The sequence below is a fragment of the Salarias fasciatus genome, chromosome 7 (genome assembly GCF_902148845.1).
Source record: "Salarias fasciatus chromosome 7, fSalaFa1.1, whole genome shotgun sequence".
NCBI lineage: Eukaryota > Metazoa > Chordata > Actinopteri > Blenniiformes > Blenniidae > Salarias > Salarias fasciatus.
This window is the reverse complement of record NC_043751.1, coordinates 15,822,839-15,844,316: the sequence shown is the minus strand read 5'-3', so window position 1 is coordinate 15,844,316 and position 21,478 is coordinate 15,822,839. Positions and strand designations below refer to the sequence as shown.

The 21,478-nt window shown below is 42.5% G+C and overlaps 4 protein-coding genes across 4 annotated transcripts; 3 read left to right on the top strand and 1 right to left on the bottom strand.

The window, feature by feature from the left end:
- Positions 1–214: 214 nt before the first annotated feature.
- On the top strand, positions 215–3,880 carry LOC115392508 (fibrinogen alpha chain-like). The gene is made up of 2 exons (XM_030097173.1): positions 215–1,749; positions 2,758–3,880. The coding sequence occupies exons 1-2, from the start codon at positions 249–251 to the stop codon at positions 3,468–3,470; spliced, it is 2,214 nt and encodes a 737-aa protein (XP_029953033.1). The 5' UTR covers positions 215–248; the 3' UTR covers positions 3,471–3,880.
- A 1,803-nt stretch (positions 3,881–5,683) lies between these two features.
- fam185a (family with sequence similarity 185 member A) lies at positions 5,684–9,444 on the top strand. The gene is made up of 8 exons (XM_030097186.1): positions 5,684–6,196; positions 6,272–6,381; positions 7,675–7,767; positions 7,929–8,067; positions 8,745–8,786; positions 8,872–8,967; positions 9,061–9,195; positions 9,319–9,444. Exons 1-8 carry the CDS (start codon positions 5,800–5,802, stop codon positions 9,429–9,431), a joined length of 1,125 nt encoding a protein of 374 aa, XP_029953046.1. The 5' UTR covers positions 5,684–5,799; the 3' UTR covers positions 9,432–9,444.
- A 1,453-nt stretch (positions 9,445–10,897) lies between these two features.
- Positions 10,898–20,896, bottom strand: fbxl13 (F-box and leucine-rich repeat protein 13). The gene is made up of 16 exons (XM_030095854.1): positions 20,883–20,896; positions 19,675–19,825; positions 17,894–17,989; positions 17,653–17,788; positions 14,251–14,303; positions 13,932–14,032; positions 13,336–13,465; positions 12,789–12,887; positions 12,507–12,627; positions 12,241–12,403; positions 12,047–12,166; positions 11,795–11,918; positions 11,614–11,694; positions 11,365–11,499; positions 11,098–11,261; positions 10,898–11,009 (listed from the first exon to the last, which is right to left on the bottom strand). Exons 1-16 carry the CDS (start codon positions 20,894–20,896, stop codon positions 10,898–10,900), a joined length of 1,800 nt encoding a protein of 599 aa, XP_029951714.1.
- On the top strand, positions 13,174–19,172 carry LOC115392512 (leucine-rich repeat-containing protein 17-like). The gene is made up of 7 exons (XM_030097180.1): positions 13,174–13,395; positions 14,570–14,773; positions 14,875–15,333; positions 15,425–15,627; positions 16,280–16,435; positions 16,865–17,006; positions 17,091–19,172. Exons 2-7 carry the CDS (start codon positions 14,649–14,651, stop codon positions 17,356–17,358), a joined length of 1,353 nt encoding a protein of 450 aa, XP_029953040.1. The 5' UTR covers positions 13,174–13,395; positions 14,570–14,648; the 3' UTR covers positions 17,359–19,172.
- Positions 20,897–21,478: the final 582 nt, after the last annotated feature.

Here is a 21,478-nt window from a genome sequence, read left to right as displayed (position 1 = left end):
AAATGACACCTGATCAAAATCATACACGGCTGGATCAAATGTTCAATCCCAGCAAGAAAATCACCAAACTCAACCAAACTGACTCCATGAAGAAAGCAGATGAAAAACCTGCAATTGATGCCTCTTCTAATGAGCACTCAGGATCTGGGCGGAAAGTTACACCTGACCAAGTCATGACACAGCCTGAAGAAAAGTTTGAACCCAGTCAAAAAATCCCAGCAATTAATCAAAAGCCTGTTACTGAGTCCATGGGAATGTCTGAAAACAATCGCTTTGAGCCCACATCGAATCCAGAATTGACAGCTGGACAGAAAATTACACCTGATCAAGCTGGTACATTGCCAGATGAAAAGCTTACACTCAATCATAATACAGCAACATTCAACCAGGAGTCTGTAACTGAGTCCATGAAAAAGTCTGATGGAAATCCTTTACTTGAGACTGAAGAACACTCAACACTTGGTCAGAAAAAGACGCCTGATCAGGTTAATACATGGCAGGATCAAAAGTTCAAACCTGACCAGGAAATCCATACAATCCTCAGAATACCAGAAAGTGAGGAGATGGAAAAAAATGAAAAAAGTCCCACATTCAAGCCTACATCTAATCGAGAGTCAACACCGGGAAGAAAAATCACACCTGAACGAGTTAATACTCGACTGGATCAGAAGTTAAAACCCAGCGTGAAAAACCCTAAAATTAACCAAAGACCTAAGCCGGGCCAAGGGCTGAAGCCAAACCAAAAGCTCTCAAAGTCTGCGACAGACTTAAAGACTAAACCAAATGTCAGCCGTAAAACTGACCAACCACCCCAAACCAATCAGCAACTTAAAACACCCAGGCCTAATTTGAATCCCAAGCCTCGGCCTGATGAGGTCTCCAGAGCAGTATCTAACAAAACATCTAAACACCCTCTTCCAAACAGATTGCCAATTAGACCTAGAGTCAAGCCAGAGGCAACACCTGTTCAAAGGCCAAAACCAGAACAATCAGAACCAATTTCAAAGACTGAATTGGACCCAGATCTTCCTGCTGTCAGCTGGACTACTGCAGATGGCATCCAAAACTCTCAAACTGGCATGCCACCTGCAGCTGGCCCTGGAAAAGAGATTGCTGAAGTGAGTCATTCCTCGAAGGGTACAGAGCTCAACCCCAGCATGAGGAAAGTTGTAACTCTGGATCCAAAAACTGCCAAGAGCCTGGAAACTGGACCCTTTCCTAACCTTCACACTCTCCATGAAGACTTTACAGTGAGCCTCAACAGCAGGACTATGTCTAATCTGAAGACACAAACAACCAGTCAGCCACCATCACCCCCAACCACAACAAGACCAGTTAAAAGCATGCACAGGATGCCCCCAAGCGACGTCTCTAGCAGTGATCAAGGTTTCACAAAGCCGTATCTAATTCTCAAATCCGACTCCAGCTCACAGGCTAACACACTCCAAAATGTGGAGGAGCCGGCATCTACAATCCCCTCCCCCAGTTCCCAAATAACCTCCACCCCCAGTCCTAACTACAGGTCAACAACCTCTCCCACCTCTGGCCTCAAGCCCTCGGGTGCAGACTCATCCACTCCCAGCGCACGTGAACTACGAGTGAAAATCAACCAGGTGGCTGCTTTCCTCAACAATAGCCTGAGTCCAAATGGGAGACAACCAGTCAGACATCCAAAACCACACCCTGAGGATACTCAGTGGGGCAGCCGGCCTGACAGAGCAGACACGCCGTCACTGACACCTTCTAAAGGTAAGAGATACAGTTTTAGTAGCTACTTCATGATTATGTTTTGTTTCTATGTGAAAGCACCAACAGAGTGAGATAAGACTGTTAAACTGGCATCATTTTTTTTGTCTTTTAGCAGAAGAATGTAAATCTAGCTTTGTTTCTGTCAGTTAAGTGAAATTACAATCCAGAGGTCTGGCAAAATGTCAAAATAAAAACAAAAATAATTTATTATTCTATAGTAACATCAAAAAAAAATATTAATAAAGCTGATTAAAAACTGATGTAAGCTTGATTTGTAGGAGTATTATTTGAAAGAGAAGATAGATGAGGAACAGAGATAAAAGTAATTTAAGACAATGAACCCAATGATTAACTGTAATACTCATGACAAAAGAATTGCTATTAATGTGTGGTCTGATTATCTCTGTATCTTACACCATCTGTTATTTCAAAAAAAGAATCGGCATGTGTGCACAAAATGTGCAGCGTTATGTGAATGTCATGACGATAAAACCACAACTATGTCCACGTTGACAGCTGTAAAAAATTCTGTTGGAGTTTATTTTTCAGAAAGACAATACAATAATAATCAGTTAATTCAGTTCAACAATGGAGATCAAATAAGCCTTTTGAAATAAAGTAAGCGTGAACCTCAGGCTCTACATGCGTTGTGCTGCATGAACATGTCTTATTTGCCCTAACAAACAGTGAAAATGAATTTTCATGCTTGAAATGCAGTTTAGTGTGTTTCTACCGTGGTGGTCCTGTCGTCAACAGCACTAACTCATTTTATGGTGGAAAATGTTTGCACTGACGCGTTGCACTCGTGACCTCCTTCAGCATATTTCAAGGCTGCATACCAGCTGTAAGATGATAATGTCACCTGCAAGGTAAAATGAAAAAAAAAATCAGGACTTTAGTGAGATCCTCTCTTAAATGAAGGAGGGATTTTCGGCTTTGAAGGGGATTCGAGGGAAATAAAAAAGAGGGGTTTCTAAATCTTTGTAATTTACTTTCATCCTTCAATAGTTTCCACTGTGGTGAGAGACTGCTCGGACCACCTGCTCAGAGGAGTCACTGAAAGCGGAGTGTACCTGGTGACCCCTGACCTCCGCAGCAGGAGCTTCCCGGTGTTTTGCGACATGGAGCGGGAGGGCGGCGGCTGGACCGTGCTGCAGCGCCGCCTGGACGGCAGCGTCAGCTTCAACCGCTCCTGGGCGGAGTACCAGGCCGGGTTCGGGGAGCTGCGCGGCGGGGAGTTCTGGCTGGGCAACAGCCTGATCCACCTGCTGACCCGGGAGCGCGACATGACGCTGCGCGTGGAGCTGCAGGACTTCGACGGGGTGGAGGAGCACGCGCAGTACGCGCAGTTCCGGGTGGCGAGCGAGCGGCTGCGCTACAGGCTGACGGTGGGCGGGTACTCCGGCACGGCGGGCGACGCTCTGCGCTTCAACAAGCAGTACGACCACAACAACAGGGCGTTCACGACCCCGGACCGGGACAACGACCGCTACCCGTCCGGGAACTGCGGGGCCTACTACAGCTCCGGCTGGTGGTTTGACGCCTGCATGGCCGCCAACCTCAACGGGAGATACTACGAGGGAAGCTACAAGGGCGTCCGGGACGGCATTTTCTGGGGCACGTGGCACAACATCTCCATGGAGTATTACCCCACGAATGACAGGCAGTCGTTTAAAACAGTCAGGATGATGATAAGACCTACGGGATTTGTTGCACCATGAGCTTTGACTGTAAAAACAAAAACAAAAACAAACAAAAAAATAATTAAAAAAAACCAAAAAGCACCAGGGTTCTGAAAGCTATAAGCTATAATGCTCATTGCAAGTGAAATAAAATGTCATTGTATTATGCACACCGTTATTATGCGCTGTTGACACAATGCTGCCGCCTTGTGGTATTTCTATCACTTTAAATACTGTTTCTTCACAGGATGAGGAGACATGAACTGAGGATGTACATACTGGAAACAAAAAATCATATTCCTGACTCTTTGTGTCCTTTAAAAGTGTTTTTAAGTGAGAAGTTTGTGAAAGAGATATTTTTCTATCAATGAAGGGAGAGTGAATCTGCAGTGGCAGGGATGTTTTTTATCACAGTGCTGGAAGACCAGTTGATAGTTAATACAAACTATCTGAGACGGTGTTTTTATAATTTGGTTATGTATGTGAAGAAATAATAAAGACAGCTACTTGAAAGCTTGTTTTTGTATTTTCTGTCTGAAATCTCTAAATGTAAAAAAATGCTAAAGTTAAAAAGTCAGAGGACACAGTTGAAGGTGGAGCCACCACATCTAAGAATGCTTAAACCCTTTGGACAAGTGGCTGTATTTGCTAACAGCTGCAGCATATATGAACAAACAGTTGACTGCTTTTTGACATAGTTGTCAATTTTGTATTTATAGCAGCATTAACATTTATTGGCTCTTGTTTTAACAATGCATCTCGAAATTCCCAGTGTTTGCACTTCATTGATGCATTCATCATAAAAAAGGTAAAAGCAAAAAAAAAAAAAATAAATAATAATAATAATAATAAATAAATAAATCTTGAACATCTGTACTATACACAGAAAATCACTGCAAAAGGTCTGTTCAGACATATTTAGTGAATATATTTTGCAAATAACACATTATATTGTAGGGCAGTGGTTCTTAATAATGTTACTTTGAAGGAGCATTACACAACATACAGAGAAGGTTTTAACCACAGACAATGAAATGTGTGTCATTTTGAACAGTTTGCAGGAGATCTAATAATATTACCAGAGATTGACTTTACGTTTTAATCAACGTTTTAAAGGATGCTTATAACAACTTATTGTTAGAAAACTTTAACCCCCTATATTTCAGGGCAGTGATCTTCAACCCAAACCTCTGGATCTCATGTCCTGCAAGTTTTTGTATGATCACACATCTCCTAAGAAAGTCCGAGGTGAACAGATGTAGCCAGGAGAAACTCAATTACCCAGCAGCTTTTGCGAGACAAACGTCAGTTCAAGCGTATTCAAATCAGCCTACGGATTGGTCAAAGCCAAAAGGGGGGCGGCTCTGAATTTACACAAGAAAACACATCCGGTTTGTCAAGTCTGCCATAGTTACATGGACTGTTACCTTCAGCACAGCAGCTCAAACAAACTTGCAAACTAAAGGCAGAAAATGTGTCTGGTTTTGTTTAAAACTGATCTCTTCTCAGATATTATTTTGGAGTGTGGATTGTACAGTGTGTTCAGTGAGCTACCATTGAGGAAAAGCTTTGATTTAAAGAGTCGCTGGAGTCTGATTCACCATGTAACAGCATAATATAATTCATTTGCCTGGATAAAATAATAACATATATGCAATTTAATGCTAATACTTTACATTGCGCCGTGCAGTGGAGCAGCTAGTTTAAAACAGGGGTTGTCAAATACGTTTTAGTTCAGAGGCTGCATACAACCATGATAACCTCAAGGTTATCAAAGTTTTTATTTGTTGTGGTTTATGCATGATAAAAAAAGGTCTATATTTTCAAGAAACCACACAAAATTACTGCAATGTCAACACAAAGCCAATATTCAGAACGCCTTGTGCAAAATACAATAAAATGTTCAAAAAACTTCCGTAGCAAATTTATGGGTGTTTTTTTTATCAATGCTTTCTTTAACATATAATGTACCACTTGCTTGGTGGCTTGACAGGCCGGTTGCAGCCTCTTGTGGGCTTGTTTTGACCCAAGGGCCTTATATTGGACACCCCTGGTTTTAACACTTGTTTCCATTATTAAAAATTGGTGACGATGTAGAGGAAATCCTGCACACGCCCTGCAGTTCGGACAATCTGGCCCTTGTAAATCAATGTATTACATTTCCTTTTGTCTGACACCAAACATGCACTTTTCCTTGAACATTTATTCTGAAAGCGCGCACCGGAAGTGCGGCGTGTTGTCGTGCACATGGCTGCAGTGATGTAAACATGCGGACGGTGCATGTCGGCTGAATGACACGGGGTTTTGGTGTAGTTGTATCGACACTAGCGGGGTTGATGAGCCGCTGCTTCACCTCCAGCTGACCGCCATGCTCTGCAGAGCCGCAGCCCAGCGGGGGGCCGCCGCGCTCCTCCGCTGCCGCCGCCCTCTGACCCCCTTCGGACCTTCTCGGTCGTCTTCCTCATCCTCTTCCTCACACGGAAAGCCGCCTCGTCCCGGGCAGTGGGCTCTGACGGTGAGCCCCTTCACCACGGTGCGGGCTCAGCTGGGCTGCAGCCTCTCCATCCAGCCGCTGGACCCGCACGCCTTCCCCGAGGCGGACCGGGCCTTCATCGCGGTGAACGGACCGGCGGGCACGGAGCAGCAGCAGGCCGGCCCGGACCGGCTCCACGTCCGCTACGATGAGGAGAGCAGGGAGCTGCTCATCTCTGCTCTGGAGGTGGACAGAGACCTGTCCATCGAAGTGGCTGCTCCGATTAAAAGCAGTGAGTGTCAGATGCTCCATGCCTCATCCCGCTGGTTCTGATGTGTTTTTGAAATCTCACCTGTGCTTCTGTCAGATCTCTTCATCACTGCTCAGGGGGAAGGCAGCGTGCAAGTGAGAAAAATGGAGTGTGACATCTGCAAGGTGCAAATAGAAAGAGGCCACTGTTTGCTGCACTCTGTGAAGGTGGGTGATCAAAGCAGCTGTAAAGGTAACTGATACAGCCACGGTGATCTCTGCAGTCTTTTAATACGACCACAAAGAAACAAAACAATACTTTTTAAAGTTTTTGTAATACACAAAGTGTTTAAAGAGTGTGTAATTTATCATCACCTGCTTAAACTAATACTGCAAAGTTAAAAAAAAAAAAACCTTACAGACTCTGTGATACTATAAGTAAAACAACATGCTCTGTTCAACTGTCAGCCATCATCATGACCTGGCTTTGGCGTAAACATGTTAAAAACAGAAGAAAAACCTGGTCTCAGCTGACTTCAGGAGAGGACAGAAACCACATAATCTGTGACACACATTGTCAAGTATTCTCCATCTAACAATGATTAATCATTAATGATTTCATTTCAGTATTGGGGTCTTTATGGATGGAGTTAATATGGTGTCCCTAAACAGCCTGTAGTCAGAAGTGGATGTGAGATTGAGCATCTCTCTGTGTTAGTACTGTGATGGACACACCCTGCCTTTTGCACGTTGGCAGCAGGAATCAACTCAGATCACGTTCACCTCCTGAGAATAAAAAAAAAGTGGCAGGTTGAATTTCTTATAAATTTGAATATTGATGTAAAAGTATGTTTTGACCTTTATCCGGGATATGAAACTAAATTTTTGAAAATCGTAGTTTTTCTAAGTGTCGATAGCGAGATAGATATACTGTGTCTTTTAGATCCTGTGTTGGAAAATAGTAATGTCACAACAGCACAATACAACTGAAATAGTGCAGTGAATGCAGTAATAACTATGTAATACTAATGAGGAAAAAGAGGGAAGAAAAAGAAACATGCAATAATAAATAAGAAATACAGGAAGATTGGTAGTATGATATAGCATCTGATTATTCTGTTATATATAGTGTTTATTGTTAATGAAGCTATAAAAGACAAGCATGGAAAAATTTTGATGTATTGTCGATATGTTGAATGTATTGACATTCACAAAGAAGTATTCTGCACTCTTGATGGATGCCTGATGCAAAGAGTGCCAAACGGCAGTTTTTGCATGTTCTTCCTTCAAAAACACACAAACACACAAATGAGAAATAACTACAAGGCTGACTTGTCACCTGAAAGCCCGGGATGTCGTCTTTCAGTACAGTAAGGCTCATTCAGCTAGAATAAATAACTAATAACAAAAATGAAGTGAGGTCTCATGAGGGTAATATCGTAAATAGGAGGTGATGGATGCCACGCCTGGACATTCTGATACATCCTGCTTGTCCTCTCATGTTTTCCTGTTATGTCCCAGGGTCATCACGTTGAGGTGCAGTCATGTGGAGGACGTGTTACAGGTGCGGGCACCATTCACGGCAATGTGAGCATCAGAGCACGAGGAGACGGTGTAAGCGACCACATACATGCTTTTCTACTCAACGGCCGTTAGGGGGCAGCAGCAGCCTGACACATGTAGGGCTTTATGTAACCCTTTCTGATGAGAAGATTGAGCTGAGAACAGTTTAAAATTTAAATCATGCAGCACCTGTCTGCTGGAATCACCTGCAGGCGGTGGACGTGAAGAAGCTGCAGGGCACCAGCATGGACGTTTCCACAGAGCACGGCCCTCTCAAGGTCAAAGCCATCTATGCTGAGTCCAGCTGTGTGTCCTCCTGCTCTGGGAGGGTGGAGCTGGGCCACGTGCACGGTGAGGGCTAGCCACAGATTCTTTTAATGCACACTGAAATATTTATCTGCTCTTGATTTTTTTTTTTTTTTAATGTCATTAGCCAAACCAGGTGCAGAGAAAAACAAAACTGAGCTAAGGTAGATGGAATATAAAGAAAATATTTAGAGAGAAAGAGAGGATTAAATTCCTCAGTTTAATTGAAAGGTCTGAAAATGAGTCAGTCTTTATTTGACCATGTTGAGGAGAAAACTTTACACCCAGACAATAGCGTTGGACACCTTTAATCCCCACACAGCTGCACCAGATTAACATGTTGAGTAATGCTGAGCGTTGGCACATCAAGAATGCCCGGGCGAAATTCTAGCAGAGCTGATTTAGCTGCAATGTGTTTTTGATCAGTTTATCAACTTGTTTTTTCCTCTTTAGAATGACTATGAGTCAGGTTAGATGTGGAGAAAGAAAAACCTCCATATGGACTTAAGGAACACATCATCATGATGGGAAATGACACACCTTTTATTCTTAGTGCCATGGAAATAATTATCTTGTTAACTTCACTGATGCAAGTTTGTAAGAAAGTTTTTCCTCTGCCAAGCTTTTCACTGTCTTTCTATAAGTGATATAGATTACTTAGTAAACCCTCGACTGGTGACTGGTTTAGTTAATCCTGACTTTGTGTTTGTAACGATTTAAAGGAAACACCACTGTGAAGAACCAGTCTGGAGATACAGTGATCGGTAAGCAGGTGAACTGGCTGTAAAGTAACCTGTGGATCGTATCTGATCAAGTCCTGACACCTGAGGCTTGCTTTCCTTTTTGCAGATGGTTCAAATAGTTTGGTGAAGGTTTCCTCTCTCAGCGGAGGGATCGACGTCTACGTGGGAGACGGCGGCAGCGCCGAGCTTCACAGTCAGGAAGGTAAACGCACAGTATGAGAAGAATGTGAGCCACAGCTTGTCTTCCTGTTTCTTGCTCTGTATTGTGAGTGTTTCTCCTCTGGGCCGTATGAAGGAGCGGTGAGTGTGCGTGTCCCGTCCTCGTTACGAGCCGGAGTGGAGGCCCGTGGAGTGTCGGTGGATATCAGCCCAGAGGTTGTTCTGCATGGAGTAGTAAACAACTCCACAGAAGGCCATACCACAGTTACTGGTAAACACCTCTTTTTTTTATTATTATTATTATTACATCACCCCACTTTCACATATTTTTCAACCCTCCAACACTTACAGATGTATTCATGTACCCGCTCTGTTTTCTTCTCCTTTTATTAAGGATACATGAACGCAGACCCTCCAGTGGACCGCTGGGTTAAAGCCCAGGCAGACAGAGGCCCCGTCACACTGAGGACACAAAGCTGGTTTGAGACTCTGAGGCTTGGAGGCTGAGAGGAAGCATTTTCCCGAGTCACAATCCTGGATCACTGCACTCAAACTTTGGTTTAAAAGAAAGAGAAGGATTTTACTGCAGCTCCTCAAAGTGAATGTAAGCTGGCCCGTCCTTAATTATTTAATTTATCGCTCAGGTTATAGAGTGTTTCAAATGAAAAATTACATTATCTGGTGTATTAAATGTTCTCTATGTGTCTAATAAAGCATTGTTCATACCACTTTGCAACAATACTGTACTTTTTGCATAGTGTTTGTGCTTGAACTGTCACATTGTACTGATGCTGTTAATATTAATAAAAACAAAGCTTGTTCATGTTTTTTAAATTTCCTATGTCCTGTATTTCATTGCACTGCTTTTTGGCATCAGGCCTCACGCTGAAAGTAACAACTATAAATTCTTATCTAACATTTAATGTAAATATACCAACAGGTCTAACTTTATTACTGACTGTCTTTCTAAAAACAAAACCGTTTCAATGAAAGTCCAGCTCTGAAATCAAACTGTTGAAGTTGTTAAGAGATACTTGTGTTCGACCATAAAATGTCATGGATTTGGTATGATTTGTGGCAGAAGTATGAAACCTCGAAAATATAAATTAGGATGAACACAACCTGCACCGGAAGACAGGCAGCTCAAATGAAATTCATTAATCAAAGCTGGAGACACAAATCTTTCTAAAGTAATGTCCAGTTAATTGTTAAACGTTTAAAGAAAAGCTAAGGTAAACTCTCAGTTGCAAATGTTGAAGGAGTTTTTAAAAGATGAAGATTATTTTGGAGGCAGTGTGTAAGTTGATTACAAAAAAGTGACTTTTGGTACGAAAACAAAACAGAGCAGCACCAAATATTCCTCTGACGCATCAATGAGCTATGAAATGATGACAGAGTGGCTGAAAACGAGCTCTCCCCGATGAAATTAAGATTGACAAAACTTCATTTCATTATTATTCTGTATTTTGGGTTTTCAAACCGTGCAATAGTTTCCAGATGGATCATCACAGGCAAAGTGTTTCAGCTACAGGATTTATTTCCACAAAAGAATCAGTTCTTTCCATTTATTTACAATATTCCACTTAAAAAAACATTGACGTAGTTGATTCCAGATTTTGCTAATATTTTCGGCAGCTAATTGTGCATGACACAGTCCCGCCAGTTCAAGATGAACTCTGGAGTTGTTGAAGTGGAAACATCCCCTCAGATGCATTTCTACTGGATGCTGAGGCAGAGAACACCCTGGAGCGCCGGGTGAGTCATCACATATTTAACTCAGGTTCACAACAATTCCAATGTATTTGAAGACAAAAAAAAACTGAAAAACACTTTTCTAGACCATCAATCTTAACAACAAGCCCACAGATAAAGGATAAAAAACACATTTATGTACTTTTCATTTCATGGATCTGTGTTGCTGTCAGGACTCTGTGCCACTCCACCATTTTCCCAAATAGCATTGCCTTCAAGGGTTATGTGACTGAACGCTCCATTTGGCTCCCATTGTGCCCAAACCAGGAGCGGAGGTCGTCGGTGCTGTGCTCCCAGTGTGCCACACGTGGCTGCAGCTTCCGAGCAGCCACCCTGAGGAAACACATGGTCACTGTTCACCTCCTTCACTCTGCATCTTTGTACAGCAAGAAGCACGGTGAGTTGTGAGTTTTATTCTTACCTGGAGATGCCACAGCAGGAGGCCATGGTGATGGATCTGAGTGGAGGACACACTCGCTCTAAGTGCCCTATTGATCGATCGGTGAGAAGAACACAGCCACTCACATCGAGCTCTCGCAGGTACTGAGCTCCACATGTCAGATACTGCACTGCCACGTCTGTCATCTGAAGCCAGAGAATAGAGGAGATGAAAACAGGGCTTGAACTTACAAGATAAAAGACATATGAAACATTGAAAGCCTGTGGAAGTGTTTGTGTGTGTTTATACCTTGGAGCAACCTGATATCCGCAGTGAGATGAGACCTCTGCAGTAAAATGAGAAGGATCTGACAGCTGCATCAGACAGAGCTGCACAGTGAGATACATCAACATGCTCCAGGTCTCTCATGCTCTTGCAAAGCCTCTGTCCAACATAAGAGAGCTTTGTGAAGAAATGTTAACTTTGTGAGATGGATGAGTATTAATAATGGGAAAATAAAACATTTAAACACTATGGTGATACTCTACAGATGTGTACCTCAATGCCAACGTCCGTGACATGAACGCACTCAGCAAGAACCAGCTTCTTCAAGTGAATCCCCTTGAGATGAATCAGTCCCTAAAAACAACAAACATTAATTTACAGACTGCTCCTCACAAAAGTCAGACATACATTCTTCGGGAACAAGTGAAGGCAAGAGCGAGCGTGCCCACGTTACCTCGTCCTGGATGTTGCAACCGCTGATGTCGAGGGAGCAGATAGAGCTGCCATTCAGCTGCTCCATGGCCTCGTCTGTCAGCCTCTCACAGTAACTCAGGTTGAGGTGGCAAAGTTCACTCAGCCTGATAAAATTGTGCACACAGGTTACAGAAGGTTTCTGCAGGTCGGACTGAAGTTTAGAAATAAGGAAGTAGCTCTACAGAGATGTAATGTGCTCTGGAGTAGAAGAGAAGGGAGGGTCTGAGCATACCTTTGTGCGATCATCATGACTGAAATGTCAGTCACGTAACTGCACTGACTGACGTTCAGCTCTCGCAGTGTCCCGGCTGAGGCACCTTCGGTCAAATACCGTATCCCGTCATCACTCACCCTGAACACAAACAATACGCCAGGCTGCTTAATGAAAGAAGAGTCTGAGACAACAGCTGTCCAACCCAAACACACCTGCTACAGAGTGAGATGTCCAGATACTGCAGGTGTTTCAGGGTGGCCATAGATCTGAGGCTGGCATCTGTCATTCTGGGGCATTGTGCAGCGTGGAGCCTGCGGAGGCCGGGCGAGCTGCTGCACAGAGCCCTCCAGCTCATATCTGTCAGCTGGTTGTTGCCTAAAGCGCACGGCAAGGTATAGGAGAGAGAGAATAACTGGACCGGTCTTACAATTTTTTTATGTGTATGGAAAAAGGTTTATGCTGCACTGAGTGATCTCACCCTCTGTACTGAAAGACTTCAGTTCGGCTGCTTCGGCGATGGCTTTGAGACCGATGTCGGAAAGATGAGGAGCATCCAACAGAGAAATGGCCGACAGGCAGCGACATCTGGCCAGTAGGGCCTGTCAGAGAAGAGCTAAGGGTTAAGGGTGTGGGGAGCAATAAATGCTGGAGGTGGCAAAACAAACACTCCTTTAATTCGCTCCTTATTTTTTTGGCTGTGGATTTAACATTCCTCATCAGTGACTGCGACCTGAAATGATCCAGAAATTTGAACACTTACCAAGACACAGCTATCCGACAGGGTGGGCATGTCATTTATTACAATCTCTTTGAGTGACGAGCATCCAGCAGAAACATATCTGAAGCCATTTAGTGTCATCTTGGTGAAGAGAGAGAGAAAGAGAGAGAGGGGGGAAAATGTGAGCTGGGATCTGAGTCTCTCTCCTGGAAGCAGTTTCCTTTGCCCTTCAAGTTTTCAGGGGCCCGTAAAGTCAGACCGTGCATCTGGAGCCAAACTAACACACATTCCCAAGGGAAAGTGGGTTTTCATGTTGCAGTACATGTGCTGTGTTTTGGAACATACACATGTTGAGTGGGTGGTCCTAAGTTGATTGTATAAACCCAACCCTCCTCCTGCCCCTACGCTGCCTGCCTTCAGAGCCCAAACCATTCGATCTGAGCTCTCACTGCACGCAAAAGCTACCCAGCGTGAAACAAGAGCAGGCACGTGGAAACTAACCGAGGTGACTGGATTTATCCAAGACTGACTCAGGAGGCAACGATCTGCTCGGAGGCGAGCCCACACTGAGAGGAGTTTTCCCACCAACCTGTGTACAGCCAGACAAGTTGAGGTGGAAGAGATTGGAGCAGCCCTTTCCTGTCCGCAGGTAGATAAAGCCTTCATCTGTCAACCTGTAGCAGTAGGCCAGACTCAGGTACTGTAGGTTGAGACAGTTTCTGTTCAAAATCAGTTGTTGTGTGAAAGAAAATAAAGACAGTTAGTGTTTTTTTTTTTTTTTTTTTTTAAAGCAGATTCTGTCTGTTTTTGTAGTTTTCTTTAACAAATGGAACTTTGTTTGATTAGATATTCCTGAAGAAAGACACCACCATCAAAATACAACACATACCCGAATACACTGGAGAGAGATCAATATAATCAAATTATACATCCAAGGGGTTGCAAATACCGCATTTGTTCCTCGGAAAAAATGTAGTTTACATTGACCATCACTGATTCTGATTACACATTATACAAACCAACAGTGAGCTAAAAGTGGACTAAAACAAATGTGGACATTCTGGAAACATAGTGGCAGGAAGCCAATGAAATGAGCATAAGGCAAAACATATTTAATCATATCTGAGTTGAAGTGAGAGTACTAAACTAAAGTAGACAGAAAGCCTGGGAACTTCTGTTGTTTACCTGGAAAGTTCTTTCAGAGTTTCATTTGTTATGAGGGTGCAAGAGAGGTTTAGGTAGAGCAGAGAGGGACAGTCCTCCACAATCCTCTGAATCATTAAATCCTGTTATAGAGCAGAGGGAAATGTCTCAGGAATGTCTTTAATACAAGATTAAGTTGTATTGTATGAAAAATCAGTTACCAATAATTAATTCTTAATCTCTGTGTCAATAAAAGGGGGAAAAAAAGACTAACAGAAAATATACACAGGAGATATGAAGATGAAATATTTTCAGTGGGATTTGGGACACATCGTGGTCACACTTCACAATCTTTACTCACAGTTACATTTTGGCACTCTGACACATTGAGCTCCTGGAGATTTCTGCACTCACCTGGAACAAAAGAGACTAAATTAGCGAAAAGCAGAATCATTGAGCTTTAGACTATGGTAACCATCTAATTAGGATAGATAGTATTCCACATTATTTTATCATATTTAAACTAAGAAACAAGAAGCTTGATGAGAGCGTCCCTTCATGTAAAGACACATTGAGTGTATGGACAGGGTTCTTGTGTCCTACGTAGTGGTCATATGTTCCACAGCAGCAGTAACAACAATAACACTGATGCCCTTCAACCTTTTTCTTCTGTTTTCAAGCTTCAGGACCTTTCATTACAAGTTCCAGCTTTGACCCAAAACTCCTCCTCCTCCTGGAAAGATCGCTGCAGGGCTCAGGATGCGTGTGACCGCCTCTCTCCTCTTCGCCTCCCTGCTCCTGCTCCTCCTCCCATCCATTGAGATGAGAAGGCCAGGAAAAGGCAGAGGCCTCAAAGGAGCGAGACATAAACTTGCACGTGACAGGTATGAATTTCATCTATATAATCCATCCTTCACACTCTCACAACCTGTAATAGGCTTTGACCAGCTGGAAATGGACCTTGTTGTGTTTTGGAAATTGTCAGAGTGAGAGGCGTTGGGCGTCACGGCAGATCGCCACCCAGCTGTTCAGAGTCAGTCGAAGCTGGAGACGTCTTTGTGGATTGTCAGGGTCGTCGCCTCAACGCCATTCCGGACTCGAAAACATGGTCACAAGAGCCCAAGCACCTCCTCTTCGCCCGCAATCGGATCAAAGTCCTCCGCAATGGGGCCTTCCTGGGATATGAGGGTTTAACCAGTCTGGACCTGCAGCAGAACCAGATCTCTCTGGTGGAGGAAGGGGCTTTTGAGGGCCTGACACAGCTTACAACTCTCCTGCTGCAGCACAACCAGCTGGGAACACTTAGCGAGGAGGCTCTGATTCCCATTCCAAACCTCCGGTACCTGCGTTTATATGACAATCCCTGGATCTGTCTCTGTGGAATGGAGAGTCTCATTCGCACTCTTCAGGTTCCAAGCAACCGTCACATTGGTAATTATGCTAAGTAAGTGAATTCAAGCATCTCACAGTACAGATCTATCCATTGACTCCACAAGGACAACATAAAAAACAATTCTTTATGTCTCTCCTGCTAGGTGTGCAGAGCCTACCAGGCTAAAAAACATCAGACTGAAGCAGATTAATCCTGAGTTACTCTGTCAGGAGCCAGACCCGACCAGCAACCAAACGGACCCGGCAAAACCTCTGGAGCCCAGTTCAATCCGAGGCAAATCGGACGCCACCGTAGTGTGCCACACCTATCTTTTCCCTGAAGTTCGGATGGACTGCAGTAACCGAGGTAAGCGGTGTTTGTTTTCGTCAGACATACTGTTTGGCTCTAACTTACAACTCAATGCAGTTTGAACATTTCGCCACACGTGCCTCTTATATAACTTGTGTCTGAGAGCATGTATGTTCATGATTAAATATCACTGAGCGCATGACTGGAATGACTAAACCTCCATCTATCAAAGATTTTTTATGGCATAGAGCAGGAAGAGCAAAACATATACATCTGGTCGCCCATATGTTTTTATTCAGCGCTCTGTCCTTTGCTTCCTCCACTCCTGATTAATCTCATGTAGTTGCTTGTCACCCTATAAAATTCAAAGAAATAACCCATCTGGCAGAAAAAAAATGCTTTTTTTTTTTTTTTTTTTTTTTACCAGGAGACTAAATTAAGTGATTTGTTTAGAAAATGTGCACTTGGAAGAGGCCTGGCTTTTATAGTAAAATTCCAGTAAACAATAAGTCATTCTTGAAGTATTTATTTTGTACTTGGAATATAAGAAGGTATTGGTCAGAAGAAACAAATAATTCATAAGAAAAATCTATCCCCTTCCCAGCAGAGCACGTGCAACATGATGCAAACATACCTTTTATGGCGGATATATAAATAATGTGATGCATTTGGGTAAACACTTCCATAAAGGTTTCCTTTTCATCTCCAGGTCTGACTGAGGTGCCTGCAGGTATTCCAGAGGATGTCGTGCATGTCGACCTGTCTCATAATGAAATCAGACACCTCAAAGCCAAAAGTTTTAACGGCGCAAGAAGTCTCAGGATGCTTAATCTCAGTCATAACCGCATGGAGCATCTTGACACAGGTAAATCCATAAAGTGATATTATGTTAGAATAAATACCAATCAAACTGAATGCGTACGATACAGTGTTCATTTCTCAATAGATCAGAAATGTTCAGGATGAAAAAACATGCCTTGCGTTATTATGATGGATGACAAATGAAGAGCCAAGAGGTCAAGAACAGTTACACAACTGCTGCAGACTTCTGTTCCCCCGTTTATCTTTTCAGAGACGTTCTGCCGTGTTTGTGTATACAGCATTACAGTTATTCATGGAGGAAATAGCTGAGATAGTTACATTACATAATGACTGTGTAGAAGTCTTTCAGAAACATCTAAAAAAAAAATCCAGAGTGTCATGGTTGTTTTAACTTCATCTGGCTAATTCTAATTGAGTATTTAGTTTCATCATCACATGAAAATGTATCTTAATCGTTCCCCCTCTTACCCAGGTTCCATGTCTGGGCTCTTGCATCTTCGTGAGCTGGACTTGTCAGACAACGGTCTGCATTTCATTCAACACGGGGTTCTTGAAGACCTCTACTTCTTATCAAAGCTCAGACTAGGAGGAAACCCGTGGATGTGTGACTACAGGTGAGTTCCTCTGCTTTAAAACCATTCTGAACACCTTTTCAAGTTAATATATGACTAAAAACCAATGCTGCGTTCTCTGTTCAGCATCCATTATATGGTGTACTGGCTCCGTCTGCATCCTGCGGTCAGGCACTCGGGCCTGCAGTGTCACGCTCCCCTTCAGCATGTGGGAGAAAGTGTGGAGGAGTATGTACATTCCTACAACAGGGGTTGTCCAAAGGACCGACTGCACAACCGAGTGAATGAGGACCAGACGAACACAGCGCAGGAACTCCAGGCAGAGCTGGAGGAGGAGCTGGAGCCAAGCCACTTGAGGAAGCCCAAAAAATATGAGATCATCAGGCTTTCCTGATTTAAATGAACATGTACATATAATCTGTGATTTGTTTTTGAAACAGTTACTACTTTACTCTTAATTCACAGCCTTTCAATATTGTAGAACAGTCTGCATCAGATGGACAAACTATTTTTGTTTTTTTTTGTTTTTTTTTTTTGTTTTTCTCTCATCAAACTCTGTGTTTACAATTACTCTTAATTAACATTAACATTTAGCATTGGTCACTGAACACATAAGAGAAACATGGGTGTTTTGCATTAAAGAGCTTTAAGAGGAGCAAACAAATACAATAGAATCAGCAAGACTCACTGATGCATTTTAGGCTGCGCCACTTCAGAGATGTGCAGCCTCGTAGGTTGAGGTGGGTGACAAAAATGCGGTAATTCTGCAGAATCTTCTTCATTGTACTGTCTGTTATCCAGTCTTTCCCCACAGAAACGTTGATCTAAAAAGTGAAGAAATTGGGGCACATTTTATTTTCTGTGGTGTTAAAGTGGAGCTTTCAGTATTTTAAAGAAATGAACACAAGCAGCAGTTTATCGGGACTCACTTGACTCCACAGTGTGTTCGACTGGATGATAGATTTCCATGAGCAACAAACCTCTGCACAGTTCAGCAAGTCTTGTAGGTCTAAATACTGGAAGATCTGTGGAAAAACAAATTGAATAAAAGGGTGAAGGGGAAAAAAAATCGATGAATTCATTTTTACATTTCAAAAGTTTATCTGGAAACAGATAATCTATTTTCACATTTTCGTTCATATTGTATTCAAACAATTCTGGAACCTGTAATATCAGGAAAAAAGGAATTTGGTGTTGAAACATTTGTTGAAAATGAAAATACCAAAGAGGAAAAAAATTAAGTAATTTCAATCCTGAAAGTTTGATATATTTTCTCAATAAATTTCTAGCTGTATAAGATGAGTCACTGATGTTATTTTAGTCACTAAGACATGCACGGGGTCAGTTCCAACTTTCACACTTTGTGAGGAACCATAATGTAAACAGCCTGCTCCTGTTTTTCTCCAAACATACTGAGGCACCATTTATAAGGAGAGGCGCTCGACTAGATCATTGGTGCAAATAATGCCAAAACTGCACTTACTTACTTTTTGGGCAAAATGTGAATCCAAAACAAATCTACAACTCAGCGAATATAGCATTGTTGCAAGTAGTCTTAGTTATGTAAATAAAATTGATATATAGTGTATATGTATGTATGCTAAAGCTGAATGAGTTGCAATCAACTGTTATCAGCCACCCTAAAACAAACTGAACATACTGTATGTCCACAGTAGAGTCAAATTTTCGTGTTATGTAACAGATATGATCTCATCGCTGGGTGCTTGCAGAGGACAGCTGCAGTTTCCGAAGCCAAACTCTTTCTCTGGGTTAGCTCATCACGCTCTTTTTATTTGCTGAAAAGTTTAATGTGACTGATCTGTCCTATGAGAGGGCCTACCTTCAGAGAGAGGCTGTTTGGAAACAATGAAAATCCATCGCATTCTTCTCCATCCCATGGGTTGTTGCTGCTTTCATTCAAATTCATTTCCAAACCACTGCAGGACTCATCTAAACACACAAGCGGAAGCAGAGGGTTGATTTCTTTTGTGTTCTCACGGTTGTTTGTCTTGTAGGAAAAGGAAAAGTGCTTTTGTGATTTTGCAGATGTTCAAAGTAACGAAACTGCATTCACACTGCACTGGAAGTGAAGGCACAAACCCAAAAGTACCCCAAAAACTTCATGGATCTGAGGAACCACTGTTGTGATGATGTTCATCTGCTTGGAAATGACAGTTCCATTTATGAATATTTCTAATAAAACTACAAATAAATTCTTACCTTAAAGAACTCCTTGGTTACTTTGGAGTCTTTTGTAAGATTACATGAATCAATTAAGACTAACAGTATTTACAAGGGTCTCAAGCTTGTTTGATAGCTACTAGAATTAAAAGAAAAAAAGAATTGCTAAGAGTTATCTCGCAATTCTGCAATTTCCTTTCATAGGAGAAACATTTTGTTTAGGTTCCAGTAAGATCAGAAACACATTTCAATTGTGTCGATTCCCAGAACAGAGTTTAGTGTCTGAGTTGAAGGTGCACAGGGACAAAGTGAGTCATCGGAGTGGGTTTATACAGTGGGGAATAAATGGTTGTAAAGGAAAATTCTGTTTGAACACGTTTCATAACCACAGTTAACATTTCCTCTGTTCATAAGCAAGAAAAGAGTCACAGCTTGCAAACGCCGCACATCCAAATTAGTGAAACAAACAGTACTTGCGATAATTTTTTTCCACTCACAAACACTTAAATGATCACCTACCAGCCTTTGCCCTTTTGTGTAATTTTACCCGGCTCAACCATTTGGCGAATACAACCTGCTGGCATTTCCTCTGAAAGTGTTTCTGTGTTATGTCCATCTTCAAAGCCAGCTCGATGGCATGGCTCTCTCCCTGCACCGTGAACTTTTTCCATTTCCTGTCACTGAACAGCAAACACAGCTCATCATTAATTCAGGGAGCTGGCAGGCTCTCAGCAGCTATCACTAACTCATCACGACAGGAACCAGGGACACCCAAAAAAATATTTTTGGATTCATTTGAGGTATTATAATGGTGCTCTCAGATGAAGATGATGAAATAGACAGGAGAACGACAGACAGGAGAAAATATAAACTGTGAGATAGCAGATGGGTAGAGCGGGCAGGTGAAAGGTGATATGTGAAAGAGAATATCCTCGTGAAGTTGCCCACTTGTTGACAACTATCCAGAGAAAGTGCTGAGGCCTGTTTAGTATTACAGCTGAGTCACTCTGCTTGGTTTTATTCATGTTTGTGTTGAACATTTTCTGAGGTTGTCCAGGGTTTGGCATATGCTGCAAGCAAGACACAAGTTTCTGTGACCACAGGTCTCTGAAAGAATGCTCCGCCCACTCTTCTCTCACTGGTTTGATTTTCCCAAGACACAGGCTGCCTTCAATCAACTAATTTCAACCAGAGTGAACTCATTCTGATGCCTCACTTCACTCCTATTTTTTTTCTGCTGTCAAACTGCCTGAATAAAGACAGGACATAGTATGAGTGATTACTGTCTGAGCTGGCGGTTCTAATTAACTGTCTGCTGCTGTCTCTGCCACTGGACTCTGTGGTTGAACTCACTGCCATGGCGTCTCCATTTGGGTAAATACACACACAGCAATTTACTTTGATTTGTTAAATCTAAGCTGCTTTTCTTCCTGACTTTATTCAGTGGTACATATGGATGTGGCTATGTGTTTTTGACCTTTGCCTCCATACATTTTCCTTCTGTTTGTGTATTTTAGTCTGTGGTGTGAGTTGTATTGTTTGCATAAGTGCTTGAAGGGGCTAGACCTCCACTTATCTGACTTATTTTCCTCCTCCATTACTGCTTGTTTAAGTTGTTGAACCGAAGGTTTTATTTGACTCTCAGATTCAGCCACGTGCTCGAGCTTGTTTGGTTTTGTAGAAGCGACCTCAACACAATTCTGAACGAATAGCTTCGTATTCAGATCCAATACATACCTGAGATTCAACATGTGACGCCCTTCTATCAATCCTTTTTTAATTCGTCAGACACTGACTGCTGTAGGTTGTTTTAGCCCTTGTTTCTGCATTGCATGCTCTTTAAGTGTAGCTTATTAAAGAACAGACTGGTCAACTGTTACTTTTTTTTTTCCAGGGACTCTTGGTTTCATGCTCTGCTTTGCAGCTGCATTTGTTTTCTTCTTCAAAACGGTGAGTAGTTCAGCGTTTTCCGCTGACACAAGCAAAATCTAATATTAATCTGATGTTTATTTCCCAGTAGGTTACAATACTGCACATGCCTTCGACCTCTATGAGAGCCCAGAAACTTCTCCCCAGCATAATTCTGGATTACCTTTAAACACAAACTATGAGAATGAGCAACAAGCAAGGCGGCAGCAAAACTTGGTCCCTCAGAAGAGAGAACACATCCAGTACAGAAACCAAGGTGACGAGAACGGCTTCACTAATGCAGGAAAAGATGTGGCCCAAAGGCAGCCAGACCCCGGACAACAGTTTTCAGAGGCCCCACCCACTCCTGCACATCAGTATGAAATTTCTAGTGGTTACCACCATCCCCTTGGCCTTTTGCTGAA